This window comes from Zophobas morio, unplaced genomic scaffold (genome assembly GCF_036711695.1).
Source record: "Zophobas morio isolate AGI-343-1 ecotype UQ-CSIRO unplaced genomic scaffold, CSIRO_AGI_Zmor_V1 ptg000029l, whole genome shotgun sequence".
In the NCBI taxonomy this organism is placed as follows: Eukaryota; Metazoa; Arthropoda; class Insecta; order Coleoptera; family Tenebrionidae; genus Zophobas; species Zophobas morio.
The window spans coordinates 7,622,940-7,636,592 of record NW_026972134.1 but is presented as its reverse complement, the minus strand read 5'-3'; the positions used below and the strand labels follow the sequence as shown (position 1 = coordinate 7,636,592).

The window sequence follows — 13,653 nt, the reverse complement described above, 5'->3', positions numbered from 1 at the left end:
AGTTAAATAAAAAAATTGTAAATTAAATATATTTATCGGTTTTCAAATGAATTCCAATCTGTCAGAGACATTGTAAATTTTATTATTGAATTAATTAAATGACAAAATAATTTAGAATAAAATATTGTCAAGCATTTCATCACGCGAAAAGAAAACCTTATGGCTCATTCACCTTTAACTCTACTAATGTTGCCAAGACGTGGAATCTATATTTCGTTTACCGAACAGATGGAATTGTAATAGTGCGTAATCTTTTAGAACCATAATATTATTGTTGAGGGATGTCGGCAGTTGAATCGGGCCCCTTTTCCCATTGCTTAACAATTAATACACATTTCCGCTTAGATCAACCAAAGTTTTCACTCTCAGTTGTGCCTTCATGTGGTACTTGTTTTTAATTTCGTCTCGTTTTTTGTAAATCAGTTTTTTTAAGGTGACTCCGACTACGTGTATTCAGGCCATAAGAAGAAACACGAGTTACGAGTTAGTTTAGTTAAAAATTACAACTTAGTTTGTCCTTGCAAAAATGTTGATGAAATTTTGTAATGGAAAAACTCATTTGAAACATACGAGTAGCACGCTTCTTTACATTTACTTTAACATTACATACATACTTTATTTTAACTTTTAGGGGTTCTCTTAAAAAAAAATCGCAAAATTAAATGTTGAAATTTTTTGGAAAAACTGGATATGATTTCATGTAGTTCAGGGGTGAGGGAAGACAATGAGATGAAAATATGAGATGCATTTATAAGCATCCACAAATAGTTTCAAACATCCCGCCGGTTTTTTTATACGTTTAATTTTGATGTTATCGTGTAAGTTTGGATGTTCACTTTATAGACATCCGAAGCGCACGTAATCAATCCATCTGTTCGGTAACCGGAATATAATTATTTTTGTATCGGAAACCCAAGATTTTAATTTATATTTTTCTGATGTATACTCCCATGATTGTCCACTCTAACTGTCTTCTTTAACCTGAGACTATTGAGTGTGTAACCACCTCTGACCCTGCCTTCTAGGTAGACATTACCGTTCTAGATCGCTCTTGACTCTTCAGTTTCTAGGGCGTTCTCGATGGTAGTGTTGGAACAATGACAGGAAATTTTGTGAGAATTGTTTAATGATAAACTGTTTTCAGGTGTCCAAGGGCGGCAAGTGTTTGCAAGAGTGATGAGTCCGACCGTAGTGAAGGCAGCAACGAGTTGTAGTACACCAGAAAAAAGTACAGATCCTGCAATAACATCGTCAGATTAATTCCTGTATATACATTTTAGTTTACTTCACGTTGTATTAGTAAATGTAACGGTTTTTTTAAAACAAGAACTAAGAAACTCAAATGTAAATTATCTCAGTCCTGGTTGTAAGATTTTCTATTTATTTACATTTTTTTGGTTTTTGTGATGTACATATTGTAATAGTCGTAAGTAGGTAATTGTTTAATAATTTATGATGGATGTGTAGTTGCAATACAACAAAACAAACAAAAAAATCTTAATAAATTTAGATTACCTTTTTATAATCGTGTGTTGCATTTGTTTGCGTGTTTAAAAATTTGGAAGTGTTTAAGTGTTATGTTTACTTGGACGTTGTTGTATTTCCTAAGTGAGCTGTAATGACCAACAACAATGAGAAGCAAAAAATATATTAGAACCATGACGAATTAGTAAAAAATATCGTAAGTAATGATAATATTACGTACTACACGATCAATCAGATTGACAGTCTCACGAAGAATTGACAATCTGATTGATCGTGTAAGAGCAAAATTGATGGATTGATGAATGTGACTTAAGGAATGACTGTCTGATTGATTCAATCAGATTGCCATTCCAATTGACCCTGTAGGGTGCCAATAATAATCAGTGGGAGCACGGTTTACTTGCCCAGTTTGTAACAAGGTTCTAATGAGGGCTTACAATCACTCACTAATAAGTTCCGTTCGAGTCATTAGATGCAAAATCACTACAGACCACAAGGTATCTAGAAAGAAGACAACATATGTATGTTGAACTACAGTTCCGGCCTAAACCCCTACGAAGAACTCGAAAACATCTTGAGGTATCATTTACGGCCGAGTTTTACGGATGTAATCGATACTGTCTATGTGAAGGCAGCAATCAAGGAATGATTTCTTCACGATGTTACTCAAAATGTAAGAAACACTATGAATTTTATCCGCTTGTGAAAAATTCAGAGTCGATGATGGATGAAGAATTACCACAAACTCAAACATATTGCACGTAGCGTGAACAATTCACATTTTATTTTTAAGTGGATTTTGTTTTATTTTGGATAATACAGTAAGTAATTACAATCTTATAACGAGCGTTCAAATATATAATATATATAATTGATTGATTGATTCAGTGTTAACATTACAGTTCATTTCATTGTCTCGAAGAAAGGAGTTAGGTTGGCCGAGCGATTTGGCTCGAGATTTAAGGTCTAGTTCTCTTCTAACGAAGAGCGTGGGTTCGAATCCTAGACCTAGCGTTTTTTTTTCTTGGGTATGCTAGGTAGATATCGCCTTAGATCATATAAATTTATTTTTTGCACTCATGACCTTTTTTGATAGCTTTCGCGCATTCACCAGAGTGCGGGAGGTCGAACTTCCCGCACACGTGCATTTAACTTCCCGTTGCCATGATAACCTTAAAATACTCGGGTAGTGTCAACATTGTGACGTGTTGACGGCGCTGTCAATGGCGTTGTTTATAAATAACTCACAGTTAATCTCTTCAGTTTAAAGGTTTATTCGTCGCAAAAAATATTGTACACAACACGTTCGTGAGCCTGCTTCCCGCATTCACGCAAATGCGGCACTCCCTTCGGTCGTGCCTCAAACAAGCGTTCATGCGGGAAGCAGGCTATCCCGAACTAGTTGCGTAAATTACTATTTTGCAGTCATGACCTTTTTTGATAGCTTTCGCGCATTCACCAGAGTGCGGGAGGTCGAAATTCCCGCACACGTGCATTTAACTTCCCGTTGCCATGGTAACCTTAAAATTCTCGGGTAGTGTCAACATTGTGACGTGTTGACGGCGCTGTCAATGGCGTTGTATATAAATAACTCACAGTTAATCTCTTCAGTTTAAAGGTTTATTCGTCGCAAAAAATATTGTACTGTTAGCAATCGGTTCAAGAATTTGAATTTGGCGCCTTGGTGGAAGTGGTGATACTGCGAGCCGCTGCCTGTCCACGTCGCTAGAGTGTGAGGCACTCGAGAATGCGCGCTGGCCTGGGATTCACCTGCTGCTCGACTATTGCGCTTGTGTTTAGCTGTTTCGCTAATGTTTTGTTTTTTTATTATTTTTTTGAAAATTAATCGCTTAAAGTACACAACACGTTCGTGAGCCTGCTTCCCGCATTCACGCAAATGCGGCACTCCCTTCGGTCGTGCCTCAAACAAGCGTTCATGCGGGAAGCAGGCTATCCCGAACTAGTTGCGTAAATTACTAATATGGTCTAAGGATATCGCTCGCAACAAACAAGTTAGACAACCAACAATACCTACGTCATACGGTATTTAATAATTAATTTATTTCCTTACTATGTGTCGCTCCCGGTTCACGAACAAATTAGACAACCAATAACACTGTCTTTCGCTCATACACCTCTCCGTAATACTAATAACTTACAAACTTAACTTCAAAAATTCTAGCTATGATGAAATTGACGACTACTTTTCTACTATAAATTAGAATTGTTTGCTTTCAACTAATGATAGGACAAATTTTGATATTTTTTACAGCGTTCTAAGAACGGCTATTGAAATCTTTATCCCCAAATCTGTTGTTGCTAACAATAAATTTTCAAATTGGTTCTCCAAAGGCACTAAATTACTTATAAAGAAAAAAATAGATTATATAAAAAATTCAAACTTAGTCATGATATAGGATACTTTGATAAATTTAAAGAAATCAGAAATTCTGTTAAAAGTTTGATTCATGAAGACTATGAGAAATTTATATCTTACACCGAATACAATATCAATACCAACCCTAAATATTTTTGAACCTATATCAATTCATTAAGAAAAAACATTGGAATGCCCAACTAGATGGTACACAATCAGGAAAATTAGAACAACCCTCAAACTATTTGTAGTAATATGTTTGCTGATTTTTTCAGAGTACATATAAAAGCCATAAAAACCAAAATATAGACGTCCCTAATTTAGATGTATTCCACAGTAATAATATTCTTAGCTCAATTAAAATTTCAAACGACATTGTATTTCACAAATTATCCAATTTGAAAAATAATTTAAATCCCGAACCAGATGGTATTCCTGCCTTCTTTATAAAATATTGCAGTCCAACTTTCACTTGGCCAATTACCCTTCTTTTTCAACTTTCTCTCGATTCTGGCACATGTCCTGAACAATGGAAATCCCCATTTATTATCCCTTTGCATACATCTGGCTCCAAAAATGAAGTCAAAAATTACAGACCTATCGCTTCCTTGTGCTCTTTATCTAAAGTTCTTGATTCTAACTATTTAAATATATATGATTGATTATAACATTTAAAAATAATATTTCCATCCACCAACCTAAATAACTAACTTTTTACCTAATCGTAGTACAGTAAAATACCTATTTGAGTATTTACTAATTATATCAACAACTCAATGGAACAAGGATATCAAGTCGATGCCATTTATACTGACTTTTCCAAGGCTTTTGACCGCGTTGATATAAAACTTTTTTTAAACAAATTAAAATATTATGGCGTGATTGGAAGTATTTTATCTTGGATCAGATCTTATTTAACGCACAGAACGCAGGTATTCAGTATAAATGGCCATCAATTAAAAGTTATTAATGTAACCTCAGGAGTGCCGCAAGGCAGTCATCTTGGTGCAGTGCTTTTCCTTCTGTTTGTTAATGATGTCACAAAGTGCTTTTCCAGACACATTAACAACTCAATAATAACCAGGCTATTACATATGACAGGCTGTTATGAACCATAACGTCCTCCAATTTTTTTAACAACTTTATTCAACTTTAATAACTACGACAGAAGGTACAAAAGTCAAAAAAGTTTCTAATGTGTCCCGAAATAAAAATTACAATTTTGAAATGTCCCTGACATAAAAGAAGAAGCAGCAGATGGTAGATGAAAGTTTCCGATTAAAACAGAATTTTCTAAGTGGATAGCTTCCTCTTGAAGTAAGTGTAATGAAAATCCTTTTGCTGAGGAAACAGAACTTGCAATCAATTATGCTGCTTTGTTTTTCGTGCCTTTTCAACGTTTCAAAACTGCCTCGTGCTTCGACTAAAAAGTCCAAAGTCCAATTTTAAGTAGCGAGCAATAATAGATGGAACACTTCCTATCGTATTTTTCCCAACGGATTGTGCTGTGCAGCGTCCGCTTCTATACGATAAAAAAAATCTTTTCTCTGCTAAACCGGGTGATCTTAAACTTGCGTACTTCCGAACCAACTGCAACACACCCAATTCTTTCTCTTCTGTTATAGTAAACGACTTGGATTCATCGGTTTTAGTTTTTGGAATTTGCACTAATATGACACTTTCTTTATCAATAACATTTTCGATAGTGAGCTGCACCATCTCAATTTTTCTTAAAGCACCAAATCACCTGAAACAACATATTTTGAGAAAACGTTTGAGAATGCGTTTCGTTAGGCGCATCTCTTATGAACATTAAAACTTGTTCCCCTGTCAAGACTTGTGATTTTTTGGGAGAATATCCCTTCGACTTTTGCTTAAGGAATGCAATCAATTATTATTTGAAATTCGAAATGTCAATATTTTCATTTCTCAGGAAAGTCGCTTTCAAGTACGAATACCTACTTTGCCCACTAGGAATTAGCGCTGTATTTTTCAGACTATATAAAGAAGGACCATTATTAGTAAACATATATTTAAACGATACTAACTCATCAGGTCTTGAAAGTAAGCCATCATCACAGTTTCGTTTATGCCATTAAAGATTTTTCCGTTTCCACTCGTTAAAAGTTTTAAATTCTTTCTCGTACGTTTGCCTGGACTTTAAGGGTAGTAAAGAATCCTTGGCTTTTTCGGATTTGCCGCTATTTCTTCAGAAAACTCAAAATTCATCGTTTTGTTCGTTTGGAGCCACGCGAACGACATTTGAAAAATTGCAAACAATGTGCTTAGTAACCTCAAGGCTACCTTATTTTCATTAAAATAATTCTAAATTGTGAATTAATTTGCAATTTTTCGTGAAATATAAAATACTGAATGCACCTCGGAAGTTAGCGAATGATAATGCCCATCGGCCAACATCCATCCCTCGGGCTGGATCCGCGTTGGCCATCATGCCATTCTAACTCCCTTGGTACATTAATATCTATAACAATCTTTAACTTTTAACAAGTTTGATTCAGAATTGGCCCCAATATGTTGTTGTAAATTAGTTTGAATCAACGATTGAGCGGTGTCTTTGTGGAGGTAAACGAGAGCTATGGGCCAGGATCTTTTTTAAATCGTTGGATCATATCTGTAAAAAGGTTTCAAAAATCGTATTTTCAAATTAGCGCTCGGTCCGATTTGTCGCGAGAGGTTCCGTGTCAGTTCGACGATGGCATCGGTACCTTCCGCGACAAATCGGCTAAGCGCTAATTTCAAAATACGATTTTTAAAGCGTTTTTACAGTGAATGGGCGGAATGCAACGATTTGAAAAAAATACTGACCGATACCGTTTACCTCCACAAATGCATCGCTCAATAATAGCTTTAAAGTGATCTGGGGTGATATTGAATAATAAAAACCAATTCTCCATGTTAATTCCTTATGTCCAAACTTGGACAAAAGAAATTTTGTTTGTATTTAATTTTCAAAGAAGCGGGATTATTTGGACTGTGCTTCAAGGGCGAGGGAAGTTCTTTTTTTAATATTAAAATCTGTATTTTTTTAAATTTTAATATCCTTTTAAAAACTGTTTTAATAGAAAAAGGAATACGTCAATTTATTTTAATGTTTAAATCAGGAACTGCTCACTCCATTTTCCCAGAAAGTGTTGGGAATACAATACTGTTATTTTTAGTATTATACTGCACCAATCCAAGTTGATATATGTATCCTTGAAAAAATGTTGATGACGTCATCACAAAATTGTGTAAAGAAAAAACTCAACTCGAAAATGCTGGATATGTTTCATTGTATTGTACTTTCGGTGTGAGGAAAATTTTGTTGAAACAACTTTCGACCAGTTTTTAATCTTTGGTATTCACAAGCAAAGCAGTTAAAATAATATTAACTGGTTAAGAGAGAAATATAAATCAAGTACACTTATTATAAAAATAAGTAAATAAATAATATACAGGTCATGTGAGCACATATTATGTACTCCCAAAGTTAAGGTAATTTGTTGTACAGCCCTTTCGTCAATTTTATTGTACAGCTAAAGAGCTATCAGGGGAGAGCCGATGTTTACTGCACTCAAGTTCGCCCCGCGCCGGGCAGTCTGGCAGGCAGGTACAAATTTCTTTTATTTATTTATTTTGCAAAAAGCTGGGGCTCGAAAAGGGTTGTTAAACGAATTACCTCTAGGAGTCCATACAATTCTTATAATTCTAGACAAACTTTACCGACCCAAGAGAGGAGAGATTATGGTCACTGTAGGGAGTCCGTCATAAAATGCAAATTTGTAAACACCAAATAAGCTTATTTATTTACAAATGAAGATTAAAGGAGGATAACGATCGAATTCCATTTGTTTATAAGTATTTTGATAGAAATTGAGTTGAAAGTTCAAAACGCTTCAGAAAATAGATTAAGAAACCCATAAGGTTCAGCCTAACACATCTTTTTATTTTCTTTATAATGTCTTAAAAATATATAAAATGAACTGTTCATGTCCAAATATAACAGTAAAAAAAATGCATTTGTTTAATCCTGTTCCAATATTGTATGAAAAAATGACCCAAGTCGATCTTGAATGGTCTACCCCTTAAATGTTTCCTTGAAAAAAGTTACTTATTTCAAATAAAAAAAAAAAAAGAAAAAGTACAATTTACATCGAACTCATCATCACTTCGATTGCCATCTGCGAATGGTAATTACGTGTAAAACGACTGAAACTCATCCGACACGAACAACTTCAGTTCTTGCAGTTGATCCCTATTTTTTCCTAGCCAAAGGTATCAAGATAGAATACATATAACGCTTTAAGGTATGTATAAGATATACTTTACAGAAAAATTGAAAACGTTCCTTGGCATAAAAAAATTTTGAATTTAAAAAATGACATTCTCAGTGGACGCAACGACATATTAGGGGATCGTTCTAAATGTGCAAATTAGTTTTGCAAACAAAGTGGACATGAAAGTTCAGCAGTTTGATCTAATGAATTTTCAAATTCTACGTTGTATGAAAAATTTTATGCCGCTTCGAACAGTTGCAAATTTTAGTTTAAAAATGTAGTAAGGAGCCAGATAGTAACTAAGTTTCAAAAGAGTTTTTATTTTACAAAATTTTGTGATGACGTCCTCAATTTTTTAGGGTAATAAGCAGATAAGTATATTTTGATTAAAAATTTACAATAACTTTAAACCGTCTGCATTCGGAGAGGAGAGGAGAGGAGAGATTATGGTCACTGTAGGGAGTCCGTCATAAAATGCAAATCGGTAAACAACACCAGATAAGCTTATTTATTTTCAAATGAAGGGTACAGTGAAATAACCATCGAAATCCATTTGTATGTATTTTGAAAGAAATGGAGTTGAAAGTTTAAAATGCTGCGGAAAATAGATTGAGAAACCCATAAGGTTCAGTCTAACACAACATTTTATTTTCTTTATAATGTTTTAAAAATATATAAAATAAACTGTTTATCAGTCTATCTATCTATATTAATAAAAATGAATCGCCGAAATGTATGTACGCTCATAACTTCAGAACGACTGCACCGAAATGGACGATTCTTTTTTTACGTGTTCCTTTTTGTCGGGACAAGGTTTATATGTAAGAAAATTTATAACAAATAAGACGGCTGAAAGATAAAAAAAATTTAAAAATTTTGCATGGGAATCGCCACTTCGAATGAATTTGAATAGTTGGCGTTCCCGACGGACCTGTCGCCTAACTGACGTGTCACACAAAACTATTTCTTCCGTGCGATTGTGAAAAGTATTATTGCATTTCAAATCGTTGTTTGTTTTTTCGTAACAAAAAACGTCGTTTATTTTAAGAAAAGTGTTCGTTAAAGTGAATTTAGTTACGCGTTGCGAAAGTTTCTTATTAATTTTGATCTGCCATTCTATTTACCTATGTTCACTTTGTTGGTTTCGACAAAACCTCAAACTTTACCGTTATTCGAGGATTTAATTCGAAGTTTTCACTATTTTAAAATTCTCAAGACAAAATTTACAGATTTGATTGACTGTGAAAATAATTCTGTGTCGTTTTATGAAGCTGACATAGGTCCACGAAGTCAATCCGCAATGATTTATTTCATGGGTAATTCGGATATGGAAGTTGATCAGCGTTGTGCTCATAATCAACATAATCAAATATTGAAGCGAGACATTGGGTGGTATGAATAAAACTGAGTAGATACTCATATTCGAAGTACAAAGTACCTAGAAAGAGTAATAATCTTATATACCTGAGCATCTACTCTATGTACTGAGTACCTACTTGGAAACATTGTATCTTCCCGGACACAAATTGAACATCTACGCGTTTTGTGAGCATTTATTCTAAAAATAAGCAACGGCGTGGCAAATGACTGAGCTGTCTGTAAAACAGCTTAGAAAACGAGTAGGATCGTTGTAAGAGTGAATTTTGACTAAACATGGATACTTTCATGAACGTGGAACGTCGTCAAAAGGTGCATTCAATTTGAAAAACACATTAAGAGTGGGAATATCGAAAACTTTTCAGGTAATTAACTTTTATTTATCCATAAATTGTGCAGTGCGTTTTTTCTAACACTGGCCATAGAGATTCCCATCTCAAGGTGTCTACCCCATACTAACTTATAACTATTTTGGTGACTCGATTTTTGCCTTGATGGTTGAACACCGTCACTGTTTTCCTTTTTTGTTGTATCGAAATGCTACTTGAGCATCAACTGTTACCTATTGAAGTATTAGCATCATCTAGAAAAACTAGAAATATTTTGATTTGATATTCGAGTAGATACTTCTTATTTCGAGTATGATCATCTACGTACTGAGTTTTATTTATATCAACCATTGTCAAAAAATTGATCGACCGTTGTTTCGACAGAACTTCCTTCGTACCAAAAGTATAATGAAACATATTCAGCATTTTCGAGTTGAGTCTTTTCTTCACATAATTTTGTGATGACCTAATCAACATTAACGATCAACACGTATACCACCTTGGATTGGTGCAGTGTAATACTAAAAATAACTGTATTGTATTCCCAAAATTATCTGCGAAAATCGAATGAGCCATTCCATCAATTTTTTGGGGGCAATAAATAAATATTCTTAACAATTTACCATGCTTACAATAACTTTAAAACGTCTGCAAGATCTCAAAGTATTCATTTTTGCAACTCTTGAGTTATTCACTAAAATAAATTGACTGATCCATATATTTTTTGAGTCACTGTAAAAGCAAATCTAAAAAATATGAATGCAATGATAAATTACGAAAATATACTGATGATATTTTCCACATTTTAGATAGGAGTTCTTCGGCAAAATCTTGAGATGACGTTTTCAAGTTTTTGGGCTTGATAAACAGATATATTTTGATTGAAAACCTACCATGTCAAACAGTAACTTCAAAACCTCTGCAATATTTCAAAATTCAGTTTTGCAATTCTTGATTCAATCAATAAAATAAATTGAGTCAGTGTTTAATTTTTTTGAGACACCCCCTATAAGCAAAACTAAAAAATATGAATGGAATGATAAATCACAAGTATAGTCTCATCCTATTTTGGACATTTTAGATAGGATTCATTTGGCAAAATTTTGGGCTGACGTCATCAATTTTTTGGAGGGGATAAGTAAATATATTTTGAATAAAAATTTATTATGCTTATCATATTAAAAAAATTGGTGGAAAGTTGTTTCGACAGAACTTCCCTCGCACCTAAAATACAATGAAACATATCCAGCATTTTCGAGTTAAATTTTTACTTTAGGTACACAATTTTGTGATGAAATCATCAACATTTTGCAAGGACACTTAAATCAATGTGGATTAGACTAAAAATAACAGTATTTCAAAAATTTCTGGGAAAATGGAGTGAGTCGAGACTGATTTAATCAACAGAATAAATTGACTCATTCATTAATTTTTTTGAGCCACCTAGCTATATAAGCAAATCTAAAAAAATATGAATGCAATGATAAATTACAAGTAAAAACTCATCATATTTTGCACATTTTTAGTAGAATTTATTCAGCAAAATTTTGAGATGACGTTATCAATTTTTTAGTAGCATAATCCTAAACTTGTGATTTATAAATACATTATTGAGATTTTTCGGCTTTTCGGTTTTTCGATTTTTCAACTTTTGATGTTTCAATTTTTCAGTATTTTAATTTTTGACATTTTCAATTTTTCCATTCTTCAAATTTTCGATTTCTCCATTTTTTTATTTTTCGATTTCTCAATTGTCCGATGTTTCACTGATACGATTTCGCAATTTTTCAACTTTTCGATATTTTAATTTTTCAATTTTTAAAATTCAAAATTTTGGATTTCTCGAGTTTTCAGTTCTTCTATGCATATGTCAGTTTTTCAATTTTCGGAATTCATTAAATTTCCATTTTTTTTTATTTTTCGATTTTCCAGTTTTTCGATGTTTCGATTTTTCAATTATCCGATTGTTCAATTTCTTGATTTCTAAATTTTAGATTTTCCAATTTTAATTTTTTTTTTATTTTTTCATGTTTGGACTATTTATTATTGCTAAAAATAAAAGTAAAAAATAACTACCAAAATTGTGACTAAAAATGTGTAAAAATTAATAGAAAATAGAACACATTGCTGCTAAAACATAAAAATAACTGTACTTTCCCAAAAAAATCTATTGCATGATTACTGTTCCACTAGTATTGCTAATTTAGGACGTTAGTATCAAACGCAGTGAAAGTATTAATTCTTAGTTAAACAAAAAAATAGTTGAGTGTCAAAATCGAGTGAAACATGTGAGACGTGTGTAAACAAAAGCATCTAAATAATAACTATTTCCCGCAGAATTTCTGGAGGCTTATAGAGTCGACATTGGCCTGAGCGCGCTCCGGTGTGTGGATCATACAAGTTTTTGGGTGACGATGTATCTAACGAGGCAGTTGAAATACCTGATATGTCACAGCACAAAAAGTATTTCTCAAAAAACTTTCAAACGTTGATGTCTTTTTAATCGAACAAAACACAATTGGCGAACGCAATAATCCAGAATGGTGCGCAGAATAATACTTTAGACTAACCGAACGTTATTTTGGTAAAATTTGCAAAATGAGGGAACAAGTAACACGGCTAATCCTACTGTACTGTGAAAAACATTTTACATCCCTGCAAATCTAGTTCAGCATGTACTCTCCCCAAATCTTTGCATAGAAAATGAAGTAATAAGGGGAACTGAAGCATTTTGCAGTAACACCAAACTGACAATAAGACAATGCGGTTTGTACATTTTTAGCGGCATCGCCAGAGGGCTTAATAAACAAAAACGCTATCGTAGAAATATATAAAATGTCCAATTTAAACAATGCTTAATTAAATGAGATGATAAATTTTGGGAAAATAATATGATAGAGCCCTAGAAAAATTTTATTTATATGCCTTACTTCCGGAGTAGATTCTCGTTATTAAACAAGTCAACCCATTAAACAAATTGTAAAGAAAAAATTGTACAATTAAAACTTTTTATTTGCATTCGCGTCATGTGTAGTTCATATAAATCTTTTGCCCTCCTAGTATAAACACACACAGGAATAAATAGTAATATTGGAATAGGTTTACTGGAGATATCACGTAAAAAACGTGCCTCTACCTCATAGTGGTGCGGAAAGAGTATCAAAAAATTAAATTAAAATAAATATGATTGTTCAGGTAAATAAGTGGTTAATGAAGTGATGAGAATCTAAATCTTGTCAGTTTTGTGTATTGATCAATATATAAAATGACAGATTAATAAAAAATATTTGAATAATTTTTTCAAAGAAAATATTTTAGTAGAATACATAAAATTATAAAAATTTGCATACTTTTAAATCAAATTATGTCAGCAATGAAAGAAGTCGACTTGTAAATGAGTTTCAACAATATTGGTCAGCTAAGAGTATTTATGAGTTTTATGACCTAAAGTAAAGTTTGTATAGAATTATAAGAATTTTATGGACTCCCAAAATTAATTCGTTTTACAGCCCTGTTGTCAATTTTATTGTACAGCTGAAGAGCGGGGCGAACTCAGGTACAGTAAACATCGGCTTTCTCCTGACAGGTTCTTTACCTGGACAATAGAGTTGAGGACAGGGCTGTAAAACGAATTAACGTTGGGAGTTCATAAAATTCTTATAATTCTGGACAAATTTTACCTGGACTGATGACCTGAAATGGTCGGTCGGCAAGGCTTCCTGCTGTGTAAAACTCAGCCATTTATTGAAACGGAAAACTTAAATAGGGTTGCCTAGTTTCACTTTATTTTCATTAGTCAGTATTTTTT

The 13,653-nt window shown here is 33.2% G+C and overlaps 1 protein-coding gene across 3 annotated transcripts in view; it reads left to right on the top strand.

Annotated features, from left to right (window-relative positions):
- Positions 1 to 1,482, top strand: part of LOC135137489 (nuclear factor related to kappa-B-binding protein) — a 28,894-nt gene extending 27,412 nt beyond the window's left edge. For all 3 annotated transcript variants that reach the window (XM_064067160.1, XM_064067159.1, XM_064067158.1), the window contains exon 5: positions 1,145 to 1,482. In XM_064067160.1, coding sequence (XP_063923230.1) covers positions 1,145 to 1,260 — 116 coding nt within the window. In that variant the 3' untranslated portion in view covers positions 1,261 to 1,482. The remainder of the gene's footprint in view (positions 1 to 1,144) is intronic.
- Positions 1,483 to 13,653: the final 12,171 nt, after the last annotated feature.